At 55.8% G+C, this 13412-nt stretch overlaps 1 protein-coding gene across 1 annotated transcript in view; it reads left to right on the top strand.

Annotated features, from left to right (window-relative positions):
* LRP5 (LDL receptor related protein 5) overlaps positions 1-13412 on the top strand; it is a 124199-nt gene that overhangs the window by 72021 nt on the left and 38766 nt on the right. Inside the window, 4 exon segments of the mRNA XM_070360255.1 lie at positions 1689-1860; positions 10025-10217; positions 10220-10240; positions 11960-12249. Coding sequence (XP_070216356.1) covers positions 1689-1860; positions 10025-10217; positions 10220-10240; positions 11960-12249 — 676 coding nt within the window.

Genomic DNA, 13412 nt, shown 5'->3' with positions numbered 1-13412 from the left:
AGAGCTTGCCTTTCTAATGAGCTCCCAGGTGATGGGCTGATCTGGGAACCAGACTGAGAAGCTCCAACACAGAGCTTGGTTAGGTTTATAGAAAACCCTAGATACCTTGGGTAAGGCATTTCCCACCCTGGGCTTCAGTCTCCTCACCTGCAAAATAGCACTGTCCACCGTGAAATTTCTGGGCCAGCAGTGGTGGTGAGAGTGACGGCCGCCGCAGCCCTTACTCCACATGTGCCGAGTCTCTTCTGCGCACGTTCCATGCTGCAGGCACCTTTCCCTCTTGCCCTCACCTGCCGGGGTAGGTCCGTTGGAAGATGCTGAAGCCCAGAGAGGTTAAGTGACTTGCCCAAGGTCACACAGCTGGGAGGCGGGACTGGGATCTGGCAGTCTGGTTCCAACTTTCCCTTGTAGGATTCTGTGATCTTGTCCATCAGGGTAGGAGCCTTTCTGAGACACCGCCCCGCCCCAGTGGCTCAGAGGGTAGCAGCTGAGCACCTTCCTGCAGCTTCATGACCAAGAACGTGAAACTGGCAGACCCTAAGTGGGGGCCGGGGAGCCCTGAGAGCTCTTGAGGGCTGGGGTTGGGGCTGCAGGGAAGCCCCCGGCCCTCGGTGTGGGATGGGCCCCCTTCAGTGGGCCCGAGTCCTGGGCACGGCCTGGAGGAGCTGGGAGGGTGGCGCTGGGAGACAGCCCCGGGGTGATCGCTGGGGGGGTGGTAACTGAGCTGCGTGGGCCGTAAGCATGGTAACCGGAGCACCCAGGGGTCTCTGGGTGCTCTTCCTTTTTCCCCTGGGGCTGAGGCTCCAAGTGACCTGACCCTGCAGGAGGCCTGGTGGCTGGCAGGCTTGCAGCCCATCTGCCCGGGGAGCCTGCGCTCTCGGTCCTGCTCCGTGTGGAGCTGCCTCTGTCTCTAGAAGCCCAGGGGCGTGGTCCTCGGGGTGGGTCACAGGGCTGTGGCTGGACAGGCCCGGGCCTTGAGCCTCGAGCACCGTGGAGCCCAGGGTGGGGCGGTCCGGCAGACAGACGCAGCTCCGTATCGTCTGCCGGGGAGCAAGACCATCCCTCGGGGAGGGCAGGTGGGTGTGAGAGGCCAGTCCCCTGGGTCTGCGGGGCAAGGAGGCAGGAGCTCGTCACCAGTGCTGGGAGCCGGGCTCTGGGCTGGGGAGATGGGGACCTGCTCCCTGCCTGCCCTGACGGAAGCTGTCAGGTCAGTGCTCTGCCGGCCTCACTCGAGGGCCCTGTCCTCCCCTGTGGGATGGGGTCGGGTTCTTCTGTGCTGCGTTTGCTCAGGGCACAGTTCTGGATGCTTCCCTGGACTGAAGTGTGCACGCAGACACACAGACACACACACAGACACACACGCGTCTCACGTTGTTTCTCGGGCCAACAGACAGCCTGTGGGCTGCTGAGCTTGGCACGCAGGGCCCTTGAGCTCCTTGAAGGAGGTTCCGCTCTGCCTCCCTCTCTCCCTCTGGGTGCGCGTTCCCTGCAGCCCCGGGACCCTCAGCCGGGTGTCTGCCGGCTGCAGTCCCAGAGCCCCAGCTGGTTAAGCCCCTGCTGTTCCCCGTGGAGCTCCTGGTGCTGCCCACGGGCTCAGGCGTGATGAGGGTGGGCACCGTTCTCAGTCCCAGGGGTGGACCCGGGACATGACGGACAGGCAGCCTCACGGACGTGTGCTTCTTCTCCAGCCTCATGTACTGGACAGACTGGGGGGAAAACCCAAAAATCGAGTGCGCCAACCTGGACGGGCAGGAGCGGCACATTCTGGTCAATACCTCCCTGGGCTGGCCCAACGGCCTGGCACTCGACCTGCAGGAGGGCAAGCTCTACTGGGGAGATGCCAAGACGGACAAAATTGAGGTAAGCATCCCCACTGCGGGTCCCCTGCTGTTCTGTGGAGATGGGGGCACGGCCCGTCGGTCCCTGGCCCTGGGGCTTTCCACCTTCTTAGGTCCTGCCTGGAGCACAGGGCAGACCCTTCTGGCGTGTTTCTCAGTGGTGAAGGGCTGCAGGGTGAGTTTTCTGGAGGTGGCCTGAGCATTCCTGGAGGACTGGCTCGTGTGTTTGCCACGGGCTGTCCCTCCTTGGGTCTCAGGGTTTGCCTCTGGGCACCCAGTGAGTGCCAGCTCTGCTGCACGTCTGGGTAGATGTGCCCAGCAGATGCTCCTCCGTCTTTATGCCAAGTCGCTTCAGTCGTGTCCGACTCTTTGCAGCCCATGGACTGTAGCCCGCCAGGCGCCTCTGTCCATGGGATTCTCCAGGCAAGGACACTGGAGTGGGTTGCCGTTCCCTCCTCCAGGGGATCTTCCCGACCCAGGGATCGAACCTGCATCTCTTGCATCGTCTCTTGCATCGCAGGTGGATTCTTTACCCCTGAGCCACTGGCTTCTCTGGTGCGCCCCTCAAAGGACAAATTTCGTGAACCTTGGGGGTCAGGCTGTCAGCCCAGGTGTGGACACCCCTCCTAGGGTCCTGTGGAGTCGGGGCTTCGGGAGAACAGCCTCAGGTGAGGGGCCGTGTCTCCTTTCCTGATGGCATCGTTGGACTCCAGGTGGGCGGGGGACCGTCAGAGGAGGCCCCTCCGGGTCAGCCCGGTGATGGGGCGGCTTCTGGCAGTGGTTCCGTCTCCAAGAGGTTATGCCCCGCCAGAGGATTAAGGTGCCGAGTGTCTTCTCCGGCCTGTCTGGCCGCGTTGCCTTGGAGGGGAGAAGGGAGTCTCTTCAGCATGGTCATGCCCATGGCCTGGCTCCGGGTTCTAGCCAGGGCACCGGCAGAAAGGAGCCCCACGTGGAGTCAGCTGGCTTCCCTTTGAAGCGGGCGGCGGTCCAGCTCCTGCTTCACGGGGCAGCTGCAGCGGGTCCCCTGGGGCGAGCGGGGAGGAGAACCAAGCCCTGGAGCCCACGAGGTGGGGATTCCTCTGGCCTCCGCTGGCCAGTGGTGGCGGCACATGGATGGATTTGTGGAACAGGGTCCTGACCGAGGGGTCGAGGGGGGATGGCAGGGGAGGGGGCTGTGAAGCCTTGCAGGTGGGCCTCCTGTCGCCTTGTCTGTGACAGCGTCCTGGACAGCAGGGTCAGGCCAGCCCAGGTCAGCACCCCCTCAGGGGGCTTAGCGCGGGGCGGCTCCCAGCGTGGGGTGCGGGTGGGGATGGGCTCGGGGCTGGCTCGCCCAGGGAGACAGCCCTGAGGCGCCCTCCCCAGCCTCGGAGACCAGAGGTGGGCTGGTCAATCAAGGTTGGAGCCGTCTGGGGTGCGTGTGGGTGCGGGCTTGCCTCCCTGCAGCCCCAGAGCTCCCTATGCCTCCTGCCCTACTGACTTGGGTCTGGAGTTCCCCTGTGGCGCCTCCTTAACCCTTGTCCTGAGTCTGGAGCCCTTGGGGGTGGAAGTTCCTGCCACCGGTGATCAGCCCTTCCTGTTACTCCGGCCACACCCGGGGCCCCGGCCTCTCATCCACTTCCCGCTCCCAGCCAGGCTCCCAGCCCCTACCCCTCTGACCTGCCCCTCCTCTTTTGCACCACGAGATTCAACTTTATTGTAAAAGTATCTGGGACTTGCTGGCTCCCTATTTAGTCTCAAATCGATGGCCCTTTTGGCCCAGCATCTCCCTACTTTTCTCTCTGACTTGCTTCTTGGTAGATGCCAAGCCCATGACAGCCTAGCGAGGGTTCTCCCCACGGCGGATCCATCCATCCAGAGCTTGTTCTTGAGGCCACATGCCCAGCTGCTCCGGTTCTCTCTCCCAGAAGCATCGATTCTTGGGCACTCAGACTTCTTTATGGTCCAACTTTCACATCCGTACATGATGTGGAACAGCCAGAGCTTTTGACTGTGTAATGAAATAGATAACCCCTTCATGGATGCCTTGTTGTGGCAAAGGGACTTGCAGATTTCGTTATATATGTCACAAGTGTGATAAGAATAGAAATAAAGTGCTCAATAAATGTGATGTGCTGAAGCCATCCCCTGACCCTGGCCTGTCAAAGGACTGTCTTCCACGAAACCCGTCTCTGGTGCCAAAAAGGCTGGGGACCATTGAAGGAGAGGCAGGAGTCCCGCCCTTTATTAATCCTGAAATAGGCAAAGCGTTTACACAGCCCTGTGCGCACACCGTGATCCGGCAAGGTCCCTGGGTGGCAGTTTCAGCCATTCCTGAATAAGAGCAAGGTCGAGTCTTGCCCTCTGTGGCCTGCGGTATCTTCTAAAGCTTCCTCCCTAGGGGCCTCCCTGGTGGCTAAGACTGTAAAGAATCTGCCCGCCTTGCAGGAGACTGGGGTTCGATCCCTGAGTCTGGAAGATCCCCTGGAGAAGGGAATGGCTACACGCTCCAGTGCCTGGAGAATGCCATGGTCAGAGGAGCCTGTCGGGCTCCAGTCCACGGAGTCACAAAGAGCTGGACACGACTGAGTGGATAACCCTTCCAGTCTCACTTCTCCCCAGGGTTGCTCTGACGCCCGGGTGCGAGAAGCAGAAGTCTCATGGGCCGACCCTGTAGACCTGTTTGGCCCATCTTTGAGGCAGGAAGTATCGCCTGTGTGTGGGTTACCTGGTACTTGCTGGAGGCCCTAGGGGTCACCCGGACTCCTTGCAACTCCCCTACCCCCACCCCGATGTCTTCCTCAGCCAGGGCCCTGGGGAGCTGGTGTCCTTGCAGCTGACATCTGCTGCTGGTTGTCTGCCGTCAGGGTGGGTGCTCGTGGGAAGTACCCGGTGGGGATCGCCCCCCCAGGGGGGCAGGCGGGCCAAGGAGGAATCACAGACTAAGACGAAAATACATCTGTCCCCCTGCTCCTGACATTTCCTGAGTTGGTGGAGGTGACTTCCAGCACACATGGAATAAACCCTCATTGGAGGAGTGATGGATGGGCTGTGTGTCCAGGTCCACGAACCCTGGGGAAGAAGGGTGCAGGGCCCCTGAGCAACCGGGCCACAAGCTCTTCAGGTGTGTGTGGGTATGTGTGTCAGAGCTTTTGAATTACGTGAATCAAAATAACCAGGGCAGTTTTAATTTGGTGTTTTATGTGAGTATAGTTATTCCATCAGAGAGCAGAAGTCTTTTTCCTTGTTTTTTTTTTTTTTTTTTAAATATGGGCTATTTCTAAAGTCTTTATCAAATATGTTACAACACTACTTCCTTTTTCTTAAAAATGTTTTGGGTATTTTTTGGCCTTGAAGCATGTGGGATCCCAGCTCCCTGACCAGACATCAAATCCACATCCCCCACATTGGATGGCGAAGTCCCACCCACTGGACCGCCAGGAAAGTCCCTCTTTTTCCTTGAAGAGTCATGCTTTCAAAGTATTGGTCCTGGGAATCACACCCCCTTGCATGGCTAAGTGCTGGAAACGGCATTCAGTGTAAGGAAAGTGCAGTTCAGGTGACTTTTTGAGGTCCTCTGGTTTGTGGGTGGCCATGCAGACCCCGCTGGAGAAGGCAATGGCACCCCACTCCAGTACTCTTGCCTGGAAAATCCCAGGGACGGAGGAGCCTGGTGGGCTGCAGTCCATGGGGTCGCCGGGAGTCGGACATGACTGAGTGACTTCCCTTTCACTTTTCACTTTCATGCATTGGAGAAGGAAATGGCAACCCACTCCAGTGTTCTTGCCTGGAGAATCCCAGGGACGGGGGAGCCTGGTGGGCTGCCATCTATGGGGTCACACAGAGTTGGACACGACTGAAGCGACCTAGCAACAGCAGCGGTGGCAGCATGCCGACCCCGCAGCAGTGGGTCCTGCCCCTTGACACGGCTGAGGGTGGGCTTCTCTGGGGTCTGCCCTCCCTTCCTCCCTTCGAACAGCTGTTCTGCAGGTTGTGCAATGAGCTGGTCGGGGGATGGGTGTGTTCTTCCTGCCACCCCCACTTCCCTACCCCAGACCTGGGTCTGGAGTGTGAGGTCAGCTGAGCATAGGAGGCCAGAGGCCTAGAGGTCAGAGAGAGCACACTGCACGCGGGCCCCTTCCACATCTGGCTTGGCCATTTGGACATAACTTCCTGGAGGCATCTAGTTTCCTTTCCTGAAAATCAAGGGCAGGGGAACTTCTCGAGCAGGGGTTGAAAACTGTGGACTGGAGGCCAGACTGCCTGATGTGTGCCACTATCAAATGCTTGGGGGTTTCTACACTTACCTTTTTGCTGACCTGCGTGGCTCATGGGATCTTAGTTCCTCAACCAGGGATTGAACCTGGGCCCAGCAGTGAAAGTTCCGAGTCCTAACCACTGGACCGTCAAGGAATTTCTTACACTTCTAAATGAAAACAATCAAAAGAGTACTATCTCATGGCATGTGAAATTTATATGAAATCCCAATTTTTTTGTTTTTTGCACAAATGAAGTGTTATTGGGACATATTCCATTCTGTTCAGCTGCTCAGTCATGTCTGACTCTTTACGACCCCATGGACTGCAGCACTCCAGGCCTCCCTGTCCTGGAGGTTATTCAAACTCATGTCCATTGAGTTGGTGATGCCATCCAACCATCTCATCCTCTGTCGTCCCCTTCTCCTCCTGCCTTCAATCTTTCCCAGCATCAGAGTTTTTTCCAGTGATTCAGTTCTTCGCATCAGGTGTCCAAAGTATTGGAGCTTCAGCTTCATCATCAGTCCTTCCAATGAATATTCAGGACTGATTTCCCTTAGGATGGACCAGTTGGATCTCCTTGCAGTCCAAAGGACTCTCAAGAGTCTTCTCCAACACCACCGTTCAAAAGCATGAGTTCTTTGGCACTCAGCTGTCTTCATAGTCCAACTCTCACATCCATACATGACTACTAGAAAAACCAAAGCTTTGACTAGACGGACCTTTGTTAGCAAAGTAATGTCTTTGCTTTTTTTTTTAATATAAATTTATTTATTTTAATTGGAGGCTAATTACTTTACAGTATGGTATTGGTTTTGCCATACATCAACGTGAATCCGCCACGGGTTGTCTCTGCTTTTTAATACACTGTCTAGGTTGGTCATAACTTTTCTTCCAAGGAGCAAGCGTCTTTTAATTTCATGGCTGCAGTCACCATGTGCAGTGATTTTGGAGCCCCCCAAAATAAAGTCTCTCACTGTTTCCATTGTCTTCCCTTCTATTTGCTGTGAAGTGAGGGGACCAGATGCCATGATCTTAGTTTTCTGAATGTTGAGTTTTAAGCCAACTTTTTCACTCTCCTCTTTCAGTTTCAATAAGAGGCTCTTTAGTTCTTCGCTTTCTGCCATAAGGGTGGTGTCATCTGCATATCTGAGATATTGGGACACACTCACACTTATTTTAGGCTCCTTCCATGGCTGTTTTTCTGTGACAATAACCTTATGGCCTCAAAGCTGAAAATATTTACGCTCCTTTTCAGAAACTGCTTGCTAGCCCCTCTCGTGGACGATCCGCCTCCCATGCTCTCTTCTGGCCCCCATGTTGTCGATCTCCTAGGTTCGGATTTGTTCTTTCTGGATTCTGTTCTGATGCGTTGCCCACCCCGGAGGCTGATGGATGGGTTCCCATGTCTGTCTCCTCGCCCTCCGTTAGGGGGTCCAGGGAAGGTGGGGGTCCCTGAGTTGGGCCCAGAGGGAGCCTGGGGGGCTGACATGTGTCTCCCTGTAGACAGGCCGCACTCGTCTGCTCCAGGATTTGGGAAAGGCCTGGCCCAGCAGAGTTACTTTAACAGATCTGTTGGGTTTGGTCAAGGTGTGCTGAAAGCTGCTGTGAAAAAGGCTGCCGTGGGATCATTTATTTTCTTGAGTGTTAGAGTCTTGATGTTCTTCCAAGTTGGAGGGCTTGCTGGGTGTTTCATGGGGTCTGTAATTGAGACCCTGCTTCCAAAGAGGAAGCGGGGAGGGCTTCCGAGGCAGAGAGGTACCCTGCCAGCCCAGAGCCCGCGGGTCTGTGCTTGTGATGGGAGCCACCAGCCTGGCCCCGGAAAACCGAGACGGCGGGATGGGGCGGGGGGACAGGCAGAAACAGGGAGGTGCTTCTGGGCAGCGTCCGCCCCCCTCAATCATCCTGGGTCTTCCGGGGGCTCACGTTCATTATTCCTAAGCTGGGAAAATGTACTTCCTTACATCAGTCAGTAGAACGTGTGCTTACTTATGTCTGGAATGGAGTTATTAAAAGAAGTGAAGAAAATGTGGACCTAGAGAAGGACGAGAAAGGTCTCTAAAGAGATACTGCTGACCCTTCGGTGTATAGCAGGCAGAGTCTTTAGTTTCAAGACGTGGATTGTTTTTCTTGTACTGATCTGTATCCACAGCCCCTGCCTAACCCTGGGTATTCAGTGTCAGAGAAGGAGCAGGCGTGTTGCCTGTGTGTTTGTGAGTGTGAGACGGGCCGTGTGTTCTTGGAGACGCTCTTCCTCTTGCTGTGCACTTCCTCAGGCGAGACCCCTTCCCAGGTCCAAGCGCTGTGTGAAGCATGTGTTCACCATCTTTATGTGCCTTCATGTTGTGGGGCCACAACCAGAACCAGCACCCTGGACCAGCTTGGAGTGCTCCTGCATCCGTCGCCTGACCCCTGGGGCTAACCCGCGGGCCAGGAGTAGAGCCCAGAGCTCTACCCAGAAATCCTGCTGCCCGGGGTCTGCAAGCCAGCTCATGACACAGGAGATGGTCCCTCAACTGGACGGCTCATTGCGCCCCTTGCAGGCCCGTACCTGGCCTTCCAGTTCTGATGTAATTGCCCCTGATGGGGCCCAGCCACAGTTGTTTGGTTAAGTTCCCAGGGTAACTTAGCTGCCCCCCTTAACTGCAGGTGGACAGACTGAGGTCCATGGGGTGCAGGGAGTCGGCCGTGGACAGAGCCGGGGTGGGGTCCCCGGCTGCAGGGTCCAGAGCTGCCTGTCCCGCCCCCCACCGTTTGACCCGGCAGTTTTGAGTTCTGTCCTGTGCTGCCCGACAACAGAGGACCAAAGTCTTTTCTGTTCAGCACATACCCGATCTGTCTTATGTGTGTGCCACCTGCACAACAGAAGGCTTGGGTCCTCTCTGATGAGCTGGAAATATAATCTGGCTGCACGAGGCCTGTTGAGACTTGCCTTTAATTCATCGTGTCTCTTTGATCCTGGCCTGAGAGCCCAAAGTTCGGATGTTGCGTTTTTATCGTCTTCCTTTGCACATCGGCTTCTACTGATCATCTGTCATCACAAGCACATCTTACCCTGTTTGTCTGTGTGTTTCGGTTGGTTAAGGCATTCTTATGTTTGACAGTACTTTTCTCATCTGTGGCTTTTGTGGTTGATGCTTTTAATCAACACTGACTCTTAAGAAGATTTAGCTTTTACATCTCAGAGTCAACGGCCACCAGCGTGTAGCTGGGAGGGCTTCCCTGGTGGCTCAGCAGTAAAGAAGCCACCTGCCAATGCAGGAGATGCAGGTTTGATCCCAGGGTTGGGAAGATCCCATGGAGTAGGAAATGGCAACCCTCCCTAGTGTTGTGCCCGGGAAATCCTGTGGACAGAGGAGCCTGGTGGGCTATAGTCCATGGGGTCACAAAAGAGTTGGGTAGGACTTAGCGACTCAACAACAAGTATGTCTGGGGTTGGATATCGTCTTAGAGCTCTGAGCTCAGACTTAGAAGCAAACGTGTCCTCAGAGTTCACCTGGTCCTGACCGAGCAAGAAATTAGTCCACAGGCAAGTGGGAGGCCTTGTCTGGGTTAGTGCGTTCCTGGTCCAGCCTTTTGAAACTGGGCTCTGTGTCGGGGGTGGTGATCTGTGCCTCCTCATGCTGCGTCTGGGCAGACATTGCTAATCAGTGAGCCTATACTCGGTTGGAGAACCTACACCTTGGAACTCCAGGCAGCCACGGCCAGTCAATCAGCGATGGCGAGGCAGAGGATACCTGTTTGCCTTGCCTGCCCCTCTCAGCACAGCATGTACACCCAGGTCAGGGAGGCAGTAGGGAAGAGCCCCTGAATGGCACCATCACTGAAGACGTCATTCATCCAGCTGCCTCAGTGAGCCATGGTGCCTGGCCTGGCCAGATGCTGCTGGGGCCCATCCCGTTCCAGGCCGCTCAGGCCCGAGGCTGGCTCAGCGCCGTGTCTGCCATCCTGCAGGTGATCAATGTCGACGGGACCAAGCGGCGGACCCTCCTGGAGGACAAGCTCCCGCACATTTTCGGATTCACGCTGCTGGGGGACTTCATCTACTGGACCGACTGGCAGCGGCGTAGCATCGAGCGTGTGCACAAGGTCAAGGCCAGCAGGGACGTCATCATCGACCAGCTGCCCGACCTAATGGGGCTCAAGGCGCGAATGTGGCCAAGGTTGTCGGTGAGTCCGGTCAGCCTCCAGCCGGGGGCCAGCCCTGCCACAGGCTGGTGGCTCCCCTTTGGTCCACAGGCAGCCAAGCTGGAGGCTGAAGCTGGGGGTGTGCGAGCCGGGCTGGGGCACCGGCTCTGGGGCTGGACAGGGCAGGAGGTGGTGAGAATACCAGGACATGTGATGGGGTGGGGTGTGGACCGGGCACAGTGAGTGGGCACGGCTGGCAGTTGTTGCTCTTACGGTGGCTAACACTCGCCTACTGCGTGCCAGGCTCTGGCTGAGCGCCTTAGTACAGCCCTCTACACTAATGACAAGGCGGCCCCGTTAGTGCTGGGGCATACAAATGGGTGGCCAAGCTCAAGACTCACGCCTGAGGCTGCCCTGACCTCATTGCTGGGCTGGGCTGAGATTGTTATCCAGTGTGACAGGCTGGACCCTAAAATGCACACCGTATATCTAAAAGCTGGGATCTGCAGAAAGTTCCCTTGACACAGTGACTTGTCGCTTGATGACTAGGATTCCCAGTGCAAGTCCACAGTCTATATTGGGAACAGCAGTGTCCAGCTGTGCCGGGGGGACAGAAGCGGGGATGGGACAGTGGGCTCTGTAGGGACAGGGAGTCGTCCCCACCTGGGGTCCCGGTGCCTAGTCCTACACCTTCTCATCAGAGACACTCAGTTGACCTTCGCTGGAGGGAGGGACGGGGGACTGACCAGAGAGGCCCCAGGGCTTGCCCTCAAGTTGCTTCTAGTCCAGTGGGTGAGCTCTGCTGCCAGGCTGGTGAGTAGAGCTGAGATGTGAAAGAGATGCCTGGCTTTAAAATGCAAGGGAGGGCATTTGAGCGTGGAATTTGGGGAGCAGGTGGGGGGCAGGGTCTGCCCGGCAGAAGGGACAGCTGAGCACGGGCCTGGAGGTGCGGCCTGAGGGGCACCTGGCAGGTGGGGCGGGGACGGTGTACCCCTGTCTCCAGGAGAGGTCTTTGGTCTCAGCCTGCCCTCCTCAGACCAGATGATGGAATCAACACACTTGGTTTACCAGCTGCCTTGGAAAGCACTTTCTTTATCTACGGCAGAGTGCAAAGCCCACCAGCGAATGGGTGTTTGAAAAGCAAAGAATAAAGCCGCAGAGATAAGAAACATGATGCCTCTATGGGGTGTGATTTAAAGTTGAGAAATTGGGTCCCTTCCCACCTTCTCTCTCTCTCTCGTCAGGATTTACTGAGAAAGATGGCAGAGAGGATTTCTTTTTTTAGCTGAAATATTTAACACGAAATTAAAGCCAATTTTAACAGCATTGCGGCAGAGTGAGTCTGAGGCTGGCCAAAATAAAATATATGCTGACTACTGTCTGCTGGAATAAGAAACAGGCGCCTTGGGCCGTCCTGGGTGAATCTGAGATGTCGAGGGCGCTGAGAATGTCGGGGACTCGGAGGAGGAACCATCCAGGTGGTGACTTGGGCTGCAGTCTGGTTGCTCAGCAGGCGGGGAGGCCAGGCCCAGCAGGCAAGGGGGAGCAGAGGGCGAGGCGTCCCCAGGCGGCTTTGAGGAAGGGGGCGTTCAAGTGTGCAGGGAGGCCCGGGGCCTGGAGCCAGGGGGGACCCGGGTTTCCACCAACCCTACCTGCTGTCCCCTAGTGGCGCCTGGGGGAGATGAAGCCACATACGACCAGGAGCCACCGTCCCCCTCATTGCAGGGCCACTGGGCCTAGAACCTGTGTCTTTCCGTCCAGGAACCAACCCGTGTGCGGACAGGAACGGGGGCTGCAGCCACCTGTGCTTCTTCACACCCCGTGCCACCAAGTGCGGCTGCCCCATCGGCCTGGAGCTGCTGAGCGACATGAAGACCTGCATCGTGCCCGAGGCTTTCCTGGTGTTCACCAGCCGGGCCGCCATCCACCGGATCTCCCTGGACACCAACAACAACGATGTGGCCATCCCGCTCACGGGCGTCAAGGAGGCATCCGCCCTGGACTTCGATGTGTCCAACAATCACATCTACTGGACCGACGTCAGCCTGAAGGTACGGCGGCGGGGTGTCCTGCTGTTCACCTCCCCTGTGAATACCTGCTGGCGATGGTATCGCCTCAGAGGCTTAAAAAAGGCTTTCTTTTTTTAATAGGTTTTCTTTTGGGGGGCCATACCATGTATGATCTTAGCTGTCCAGTCATGAGAGAGCACGATGCATGATCCCCCTGGGTCGGGAGCAGAGTATTAACTCCTGGACCACTGGGAAGTCCCTTAATCTGTTTTTTTTAATGATTTATTTATTTGGCTGGGCCAGGCCTTCGTTGTGGCACTTGGGGTTTTCAGTCTTCGTTGTACAAGCGGGATCTTTCCTCTCGGCATGTGGGATCTAGCTCCCCGACCAGGGATTGAACCCAGGTCCCCTGCACTGGGAGTGTGGAGTCTTAGCCCCTAGGCCAGCAGGGAGTCCCAATAGTTTTGTTTTGTTTTTTTAATTGAAGTTTAGTTGCTGTGCAATGTCCGTAGCGAGTGCACAGTATAGTGATTGACCATTTTGAAAGCTTAGACTCCATGTATCGCTACTGAAAGTATTGGCTGTCGGCCAGGGTCTCCTTGTAGCTTATTTTATCCCTAATAGTTTGCACCTTCACTCTCCTGCCCTGATGTTGCCCCCTCTCCCCTCTCCCCACTGGTATCCACTGTATCTGCGAGTCTGTTCCTTTTTGTTATATTCGCTATTTGTTGCAGTGTTTATATTCCCATATAAGTGATATGCTACAGTATTTGTTTTTCTCTGTCTGACTTATGACAAAGCATAATACCCTCCAAGTCTGTGCATGTTGTTACAGAGGGCAAAATTTCATTCTTTTTAATGGCTGAGTGTAAAAAACTAAAAGAAAAAAACTATAGAGAGTTCCTTGGTGGTCCAGCGGTTAGGACTCTGTGCCTCCACTGCAGGGGGCACAGGTTCTATCTGGGTCGGGGAACTAAGATCCCACAAGCTGCAGGGCGCAGCTAAAAATAAATTTTTAAAAATTAAAACAAAAATTAAAAAAATATTTATTGTGGCTTGATTCAAACCAATAGAACCCTAGTGAACCCATGTTAATACCTAAGCATGAATGATTGTAATGAGTGGATCCGGTGGACACACAGGTGGCTATTTCTAGAGAGACACACACACCCGTGTGTCTTTTGATTCACCCCACTCACTCCCTC

This window comes from Bos mutus, chromosome 22 (assembly GCF_027580195.1).
Source record: "Bos mutus isolate GX-2022 chromosome 22, NWIPB_WYAK_1.1, whole genome shotgun sequence".
Taxonomy (NCBI): domain Eukaryota; kingdom Metazoa; phylum Chordata; class Mammalia; order Artiodactyla; family Bovidae; genus Bos; species Bos mutus.
The sequence above is the reverse complement of the archived record's forward strand: the minus strand, read 5'-3'. Positions and strand labels throughout refer to the sequence as shown.